The 8,626-nt window shown below is 58.9% G+C and overlaps 1 protein-coding gene across 2 annotated transcripts in view; it reads left to right on the top strand.

Annotated features, from left to right (window-relative positions):
* AIFM3 (apoptosis-inducing factor, mitochondrion-associated, 3) overlaps positions 1-8,216 on the top strand; it is a 20,619-nt gene extending 12,403 nt beyond the window's left edge. The window contains exons 3-21 of one of the 2 annotated variants that reach the window (XM_011947308.1): positions 272-485; positions 727-836; positions 1,032-1,141; positions 1,220-1,264; positions 1,479-1,575; positions 1,658-1,770; positions 2,606-2,692; positions 3,129-3,220; positions 3,322-3,452; positions 3,564-3,679; positions 3,784-3,855; positions 3,949-4,012; positions 4,606-4,682; positions 4,794-4,911; positions 6,129-6,227; positions 6,485-6,560; positions 6,878-6,982; positions 7,606-7,626; positions 7,850-8,216. In XM_011947308.1, coding sequence (XP_011802698.1) covers positions 272-485; positions 727-836; positions 1,032-1,141; positions 1,220-1,264; positions 1,479-1,575; positions 1,658-1,770; positions 2,606-2,692; positions 3,129-3,220; positions 3,322-3,452; positions 3,564-3,679; positions 3,784-3,855; positions 3,949-4,012; positions 4,606-4,682; positions 4,794-4,911; positions 6,129-6,227; positions 6,485-6,560; positions 6,878-6,982; positions 7,606-7,626; positions 7,850-7,889 — 1,787 coding nt within the window. In that variant the 3' untranslated portion in view covers positions 7,890-8,216. Of the gene's footprint in view, positions 1-253; positions 486-726; positions 837-1,031; positions 1,142-1,219; positions 1,265-1,478; positions 1,576-1,657; positions 1,771-2,605; positions 2,693-3,128; positions 3,221-3,321; positions 3,453-3,563; positions 3,680-3,783; positions 3,856-3,948; positions 4,013-4,605; positions 4,683-4,793; positions 4,912-6,128; positions 6,228-6,484; positions 6,561-6,877; positions 6,983-7,605; positions 7,627-7,849 lie in introns of both variants that reach the window. The other variant, XM_011947309.1, reaches the window with a different exon arrangement.
* Positions 8,217-8,626: the final 410 nt, after the last annotated feature.

Below are 8,626 nucleotides of genomic sequence, written 5' to 3'. Positions count from 1 at the left end.
AAAGAAAGAAAGAAAGAAAGAAAGAAAGAAAAAAGAGACATGCAGAAATGAATTCAAGCAGACCTGGGTGTACCCCTACCCATACATGCCCCTCCTCTGCTTTGTGCCAGGTTTAAGGCTTTTTGCTGGTGGTGCAGAGGGCATTCTGAGGAGGTTACCAGGCAGGGCCGAGCCTCCCGGCACCCCGAGGAGCTGGCCTCTGCACCCAGCCTGATGGATGGGGGAGGAAGTGGGCTGAGGTAGAGGGCTCAAGGTGCTGACTTGCCCACAGTGGAGCTCAAGATCGAGGTGGTGCTGCCTGAGAAGGAACGAGGCAAGGAGGAGCTGTCGGCCAGTGGGAAGGGCAGCCCCCGGGCCTACCAGGGCAACGGCACGGCCCGCCACTTCCACACGGAGGAGCGCCTGCCCACCCCTCACCCCTACCCCAGCCCTCAGGATTGTGTAGAGGCTGCTGTCTGCCACGTCAAGGACCTCGAGAATGGCCAGTGGGTTCTGGGCCTGCCTGGGAGGGGGGGATCAGGAGTCCCAAGGTGGGAGGGTGAGGTACAGGCCGTAGCCGGGGGTCGGGGTTGGCCTGAAGGGGCTATGACCAGCTGCTGCCCTGGTCACTACCTTTGTGGCATCTACCGGTCTGGGCCTGCTCCCCAGAAGGCTGGACACTGGGAGGAGCTGCCAGGAGGTTGTGCCTGGTGTCTGGCCTGACCTCTGAGTGCTGCGGTTCCCCAGGATGCGGGAAGTGGAGCTGGGCTGGGGGAAGGTGTTGCTGGTGAAGGACAATGGGGAGTTCCACGCCCTGGGCCATAAGTGTCCGCACTACGGCGCACCCCTGGTGAAAGGTGAGCTGTCAGGTGGGAGGTGTGAGGGGGACCTTCCAGGCCCCATGCCAGCTTGGCTCCTCCCCAGACCCCAGGATCTTCATCTATTAGTGAAGTCTCCCAGGCTTTGGGGAGGGGCCCGCAGTTGCCAGGGCACTGAGATCCTTGGGAAGCAACCCCTGCTGGTGGCCCCAGCCTAGCACTTCCCCTTCCCAGGCGTTCTGTCCCGTGGTCGGGTGCGCTGCCCCTGGCACGGTGCCTGCTTCAACATCAGCACTGGGGACCTGGAGGACTTCCCCGGCCTGGATAGTCTGCACAAGTTCCAGGTGGGGCCAGGAGTGTGGTGGGTGGGAACCTGGGGGTGTGGGGTTCGGGGCTGGTCCTGAGGAATGCAGCCCTTGCAGGTGAAGATTGAGAAGGAGAAGGTGTACGTCCGGGCCAGCAAGCAGGTGAGGGGGTAGCTTGGGGCTCAGGCAGAAGGGAGGAGCCGGGAGGGCATCTTGGCCCAGAGAATGGCATTGCAAAGGCCCTGTGGTGAGAGGAGCTTGGCATATGTCACTTGAGCAGAGTGAGGGGTTGCAGTAGGGATGAAGCTGGACTGGAGTGCCAGGACCTGCCTGCCAGGATGATGGCAATGACCCTCCACCCTCCTGGCACCGACAGGCCCTACAGCTGCAGCGAAGGACCAAGGTGATGGCCAAGTGTATCTCCCCAAGTGCTGGGTACAGCAGTAGCACCAATGTGCTCATTGTGGGCGCAGGTTGGTAATGGGGTCATGAGGGGCAGGGTGGGAGATGGGATTGGTGAGAAGTGGTCCCCGGCCCACGGGCCCCTCCCCTCAGGTGCAGCTGGCCTGGTGTGTGCAGAGACACTGCGGCAGGAGGGCTTCTCCGACCGGATCGTTCTGTGCACGCTAGACCGGCACCTTCCCTATGACCGTCCCAAGCTCAGCAAGGTAGGGGGGGTGGGGCAAGTGGGACCCTATCCCTCTGAGTCCCAGTTAAGCCCACTTCAAGCCTTGCTTGTCACCCCTTGGAGATCTGGCTGGCTGCCCTCTCTGCTTATGCCAGGCCTGTCCGTGGTACCCCCAAAAGGTCTAGATTCCTTGTTATTTTGAGACAGGGTCTCATTCTGTCACCCAGGCTGGAGTGCAGTGGTGCGTTCTCGGCTCACTGCAACTTCCATCTCCTGGGTTCAAGTGATTCTCATGCTTTAGCCTTCTGAGTAGCTGGGATTAAAGGTGTGCACCACCACCACGCCTGGCTAATTTTTAGTATTTTTAGTAGAGATGGGGTTTCACCATGTTGGCCAGACCAGTCTTGAAGTAAGGTGCTAGGATTACAGGTGTGAGCCACTGCACCTGGCTTTTCTTTTTTTGAGACAGGGTCTTGCTCTGTCACTCAGGCTGGAGTGCAGTGCCTATCTCATGGCTCACTGCAGCGTTGACAACCTCCACCTCCCAGGCTCAAATGATCCTCCCATCTCAGCCTCCCGGTAGCTAGGACTACAGGCGTGCACCACCACGCCTGGCTAATATTTTGTATTTTTTGTAGAAACGAGGTTTTGTCATGTTGCCCAGGCTGGTCTTGAACTCCTGGGTTCAAACGATCCTCCGGTCTCAGCCTCCCAAAGTATTGGGATTACAGGCATGAGTCACTGCGCCCGGCCAGATCTGGGTTTGCTGAGTTCTGTCCTACAGCCCCTATGTCACTGGGGCTGGCCCTGCCTTCCCTGAGTCCCAGTGTCTTCTGCTGTAAACGGGCTCCTCTCAAGCTGGCTTGCCCCCGCAGTCCCTGGACACACAGCCTGAGCAGCTGGCCCTGAGGCCCAAGGAGTTTTTCCGAGCCTATGGCATCGAGGTGCTCACCGAGGCTCAGGTACAGGGTCAAGGGTGGGAAACAGGCCCCAAGGAGGGAAGGTGGGAACATGAGGTTGTGTGGGCCCCTGGGGTGGGGTCTTGGTGCTCTCCCTTCCTGGCCCCACTGCCCAGGCACCTGGGAGGTGCTCCAGGCTTGGGAGACAGCAAGGAGCTTTTCCCCGACAGGTCATGGGCACACACAGAGCCCCAGGGTGTGCAGAGATGAACAATCAGGGCTGGATAGGAGAGACTGGTGGGACTTGGGAGGGTAAGGAGAGGTTTGAGGGGAAGGTGATGTCTGAAGTTTAAAGAACAAAGTCCAGGTGGCAGGATCTGTTCTAATGGGAGCTTCTCAGAGGCTGTGGCTGGGCTGTGGGTGTACTGCAGGACCCAGGAGTGGGCGGCGAGGCCAAGCCCCATGCTCAAGCTCATGCTCTGCCTGGTGGGGGTTGCAGGTGGTCACAGTGGATGTGAGAAACAAGAAGGTCGTGTTCAAGGATGGCTTCAAGCTGGAGTACAGCAAGCTGCTGCTGGCTCCAGGGAGCAGGTGGGAGGGTCTCCTTTTTACCCATGGGACACTGGGCAGGACACTGGCCTGGACGGGGCTGGGGCTGCCAGGAGGCCCTCACTGACACTGCCATGTCTCAGCCCCAGGACTCTGAGCTGCAAAGGCAAAGAAATGGAGAACGTGTTCACCATCCGGACGCCAGAGGATGCCAATCGCGTGGTGAGGCTGGCCCGAGGCCGCAATGTGGTCATCGTGGGAGCCGGCTTCCTGGGTGAGAGGTAGTGGGTGGTGGGGATGGTGATCAGGTCGTCATGGCCAGTCCCAGGGAAGTTCTGGTCGAGGAAGGTGCAGGTGCCAGCCTGCCACCCCTGCCCACGACCAGGGATGGAGGTGGCCGCTTACCTGACGGAGAAGGCCCACTCCGTGTCTGTGGTGGAGCTGGAGGAGACGCCCTTCAGGAGGTTCCTGGGGGAGCGCGTGGGTCGTGCCCTCATGAAGGTGAGCCCACTCCAGCACGCACCCAGCGCCTTGGAGCCGTGGGGCCCAGCCTGGCCCCTGGCTGGACTCTCATCCACTGCCCACCTGCCCACTTGTCCTGACAGATGTTTGAGAACAACCGGGTGAAGTTCTACATGCAGACTGAGGTGTCGGAGCTGCGGGGCCAGGAGGGAAAGGTGGGCCCTTCTCCCTTCTCCCTGCTGCTTTCTGTCCTCTGTCCCCTGAGCCCAGGAGCTGGGCCCACCTGTTCACCCACCCACTCCCCACAGCTGAAGGAGGTTGTGCTGAAGAGCAGCAAGGTTGTGAGGGCTGACGTCTGCGTGGTGGGCATTGGTGAGTTGGTGTGTGGGCAGGCAGGAGCAAACCAGCACAGCCGTCTGCACACGCTCACATGTGACCTTGGGCTAGTCCCTTCCCCTCCCAGAGCCTCAGTTTCCACCACATCTGTCAAACGGGGACCCCCAACCACCCCCACTTTACAGAGCTGTTGAGGAAGGTGTGTACTGGGCTCAGCCCAGGCCTGGCACAGAGGATGCTCCCAGTGCCTGCTGCCCAGTAACACTCATCTCCATGCTCTGCGAGAGTTGACATAGACAAGCCCTGAACTGGCTCTTGCTCCAGCTGAGGTGCTAATTTGGGTAGGGGCCAAGATGGGAGGTGGTAGTGCCTGCAGGGGCTGAGGAGGTGTGGCATGCCGTCCCTCCACTTAAGGGCCTCATGGAGCACTTCTTGGAGAAGGTGATACCTGAGGTCTTGCAGGAGGCACCAGATCTGTGGGAGCCCGGTTAGTGGGGGCCAGGGTGCATGAAGGCAGCCCCTGGAGGATCAGTCTGGGGATGTCACATCAAACGCAGGGTGTGGGGTGTGGAGAGTGACTGTGCAGAAAGGAGGGACAGGAGAGTGGACACAGGCCTCCGTCCTGTCAGGTGCAGTGGCCGCTACAGGCTTCCTGAGGCAGAGCGGCATCGGTCTGGATTCCCGAGGCTTCATCCCTGTCAACAAGGTAGGGTGGATGGCACTGGGTGGGGAGGGCCCGGTGCTGGGCTGGGAGTGGCAGGAGGTTCAGGTCAGGGCCCCTGTCGCACCCATGGAGTCCTGGGCCCTCTCTCTACAGATGATGCAGACCAATGTCCCAGGCGTGTTCGCAGCTGGTGATGCCGTCACCTTCCCCCTTGCCTGGAGGAACAACCGGAAAGTCAACATTCCACATTGGCAGATGGCTCATGCTCAGGGTATGGCCAGTCCCGAGGCACATGGAGGGGTGTGAGGGAGTCCCAGGGTCTCAGTGTCCCCATGCCCATGCCTCAGTTGCTGACCTTGGGTCTTGGACACTGTGTTAGGCATCAAAGCTCTGATGTGGATTCTCTGGCCAGCCTCATCCCGGCGATCCAGCCAACACAGAGAGCAGCACCCCATTGAGCCAGCCACAGCTCCTCAATCTCAGTTTTCCTTCTGGTAGTCTCTCCCTTTTTTGTCCTCAAGGACCTATATTCTGCAGAATTCCTGATCAACCTGTGCAGTTACCCTGGGAAGGGAGGGAGGGATTTAGTGGATCACCTTCCTACTTTGTGCCTCTGTTTCCCTTGGGCCACTCAAGTATCTCTGTGAACTCAGTTCAGCCTCATGCAGGTCCCCGAGGTGCCATCTAAGCCCAGAGACCTGGGCTCAGTGGAGGCACTGTGCTTTCTGAGGAATAGCTTTCCCCTCCTGCTGTTTGCTGGCCACCAAGTCCCCCAAGCCTCATCCACTGTGCACATCTGGTCTGGGCCCCTAAGCTGCAGGTGCCATCACGTTAGTTGCCTCACTGCCCCAGAGAGAGGACTGCTAGACCCCCAGCCTGGGACAAGGGACCTCTCTGCACCCATTTCCCCTTCCCTCTGCCTTGAGGGTCTGCTGCTTGAGACCCCACTCCTGGTACCAATTTCTATTCAAGTCCAAAGTCTAAAGTTGTTGCTAGGTTGTAAGTAACCAAGGCTACTGATCAGCCAAGTATAATTAGGATTTAACTGGGAGAGTTTAGGGGACTTTGAAGTACATCCAACTACAGGGGTCTACTGGGGCCTCATAGGAACTGGGGAGCCATCCACACTGGTCTCTTCGGAGCCTTGTGTGTGGCTGTCATCTGTGCTTCCCTGCCTACTTATGGCCCATTTTCCTCCCTCTTCAGACCTGACATGTCTGATTAGGTGAAGCAGACCTTCCAGAGGCAGGGCACTGTATTCAGATTCTCTCAGGAAGCAATCAAGTGGCGAGCTTGGAGTCAGGTGTTCCCCTGCACCAGTCAGCTGCAGGTGAAAGTGAGCAGTGGTTTTAACAGTGATGTCTCTTGACCTCTGGGGAGACCAGGAGGAGTAGCCACACGTGTCAGGGGTCCCAACGGCATCAGGTGCAGGCAGTGTGGGAGTGGTAAGGGCGAGAGTCAGGGTTCTCACGGCCCTGGGTCCTGCAGGGCGCGTGGCAGCCCAGAACATGTTGGCGCAGGAAGCGGAGATGAGTACCGTGCCCTACCTCTGGACCGCCATGTTTGGCAAGAGCCTGCGCTACGCGGGTAACCCCGGGGCCTCGGATGGGGGCGGGGCCAAGGGTGTTTAGGGGCGGGGCTTGGGTGTGGGGCGGGGCGGGGAGCCTACGGGCAGGGCTGTGACTGCACTAGGAAGAGGCCGGTAAGAACTCGCTGGCGGCAAGGCTAGGAACTACCTAAAAGGACGTATGGAGCAGGGCCTGGGCGGGTTTAGGAGGGGATCCTGTGACGTCTCATTCCCTTCCCCGGTTCACGTGGGTGCCACCCACCTGCCCGGCCCACAGGCTACGGAGAAGGCTTCGACGACGTCATCATCCAGGGGGATCTGGAGGAGCTGAAGTTTGTGGCTTTTTACACTAAGTGAGAGCATCAGGGTGCAGCTTGGCGCGAAGCAGCGGGAGCTCAGTCGGGAAGGGGGATTTATCCCAGGCAAAATCCCAGAACAAGAGCCCAGCCCTGAGCCCTGCTGAGGAGTGCTGGAGCTTCCTTAGGAAAGCCTGAAGCTTGTGCACGGTCAAGCCCCGATGTGCAAAGCAGGGAGGGCTGGGTGCTCAGGACATTCCTGTTCCCCTGGGGTAGGTCCTTCCCTGGGCCCCAGAATGACAGCAGTGCATCAGGGTCTTCAAAAAGGGGCTGCTGCCTGGCAGTCCTCAGGCTTGGCCATCCTCTCCCTGCAGAGGCGACGAGGTGATCGCCGTGGCCAGCATGAACTACGATCCCATTGTGTCCAAGGTCGCTGAGGTTCTGGCCTCAGGCCGTGCCATCCGGAAGCGGGAGGTGGAGTGAGTGTGGGTGTGGGAAGCCTGGGGGCGGGAGTAGTTCCCTGGAGGACTGGCTAAGGTGCCCATGACAGCCAGTCACCCCCACAACCCTCCAGGGCCTTGCCCCTCACTCTTGGTTTGCATCACCGGAGGCTTCCAGGACTACAGGGAGGTGTGGGGCAAGGATCATGGTTTGGGAACAGGCTGGTTATGTGTTCATGGTGGATGGAAGGAATAGGGATGTGTGTCCCCAGGCAAGGCCAGTGCTGTGGGGAGGGGTCAGGGCCCAATGCATGGGCAATCACCAGGCCTGGGACACCTAACTGGACATGGTTGTGCTGAGCCCGGCAGAAGCTCGTGGGAAATGCAGCTACTGATGCCCTGGGTATGCCCTCCACAGAGATGGTGGGGGTGGTTCTAGGTTTCACTCAACACCAGCCAGTTCCCTTATCCTGGTGTGGTGTCAATGAGATTCACCCTCTGGGAGAGAGCTCCCAGGGACTGAGGACAGCCTGGAGGCCACTGGGGGGCTATGAGACAGGGGCAGGCTCCAGGCTGGAAACAATGGAGGACCAGAAGGGGACATGATAAATGACATGCTCTCTCCTTGGCCTTCTCTCTATTTCTCTCTTGCCTTCGTGAAGGCTGTTTGTGCTGCACAGCAAGTACGTGTGTCCTTCATGTTGACTGTTCTGAGCCTTTCCCATGTCAGCCCAGACCCTCCACCCAATGGTCTATCTCCATCTGTCCAAGTACACCTCCCTGGTGGGCACTAGAGTCTGGCACAGAACAGACCCCCTGCTGTCCTCAAGGGCCAGCTGTTCAGGGTGCCCAGAGTGGACAGCCTGTTTTCTTCTGTCCTGACCCCTCCTCCCCTCATTCCTGCAGGACTGGCGACATGTCTTGGCTTACAGGGAAAGGATCCTGAGCTCACATGCAGTAGACTTGGGCAGGCAAAGGGGGGCACCAGGGTCAGAGGCCAAGCCTTGGGGGCAGGTGCCAATCTCCAGTCCCAGGATCCCCCAGGGCAGAACCTGAGCCCTCCCAGTGCTTGCCTTCAGCCACCTGGCTCCCCTCCTGGGAGGCCTCTGCTGGATCCAGAAGATGCTCAACCCTCAAGGCCTCTACTGCCACTGACAGCTGGCACTGGAAGCAGGACAGGCCCTGCCTCTTCTCCCTCTATTGGGACTGGTCCCCTGAAGAACCCTGCAACATGTAGACATTGCTGTAAAATTAAAACGCACAAACTTGCAGACCTGTATGACTCCCAGTGTAATTGGGCCGATAGGCACAGGGCCAGACCACAGGGAAACAGGCACAATCACAGAATGCTAGGTGCCACACCAAGGAAATTTGGCCTGTGAACTCCCAAAGGAGGTAGCAACTAATTCTGCACCCCACGCCCTCCCACATCCCTCTCCCTCTCTGTGATCAGCGAATGCTTTTTGCTTTTGGCTCTGAATTTTGAAGGAAGGGTATTCCAGGTAGAAGGGACAAGCCCAAAGGTCTTAAGATAGTAAATGCCGGTGGCTCAAGCCTGTAATCCCAGCACTTTGGGGGGCCGAGACGGGCGGATCAGGAGGTCAGGAGATCGAGACCATCCTGGCTAACACAGTGAAACCCCGTCCCTACTAAAAAAATGCAAAAAAAAAAAAACTAGCTGGG

This window comes from Colobus angolensis, unplaced genomic scaffold (assembly GCF_000951035.1).
Source record: "Colobus angolensis palliatus isolate OR3802 unplaced genomic scaffold, Cang.pa_1.0 Scaffold260, whole genome shotgun sequence".
Classification (NCBI taxonomy): Eukaryota; Metazoa; Chordata; class Mammalia; order Primates; family Cercopithecidae; genus Colobus; species Colobus angolensis.
The sequence above is the reverse complement of the archived record's forward strand: the minus strand, read 5'-3'. Positions and strand labels throughout refer to the sequence as shown.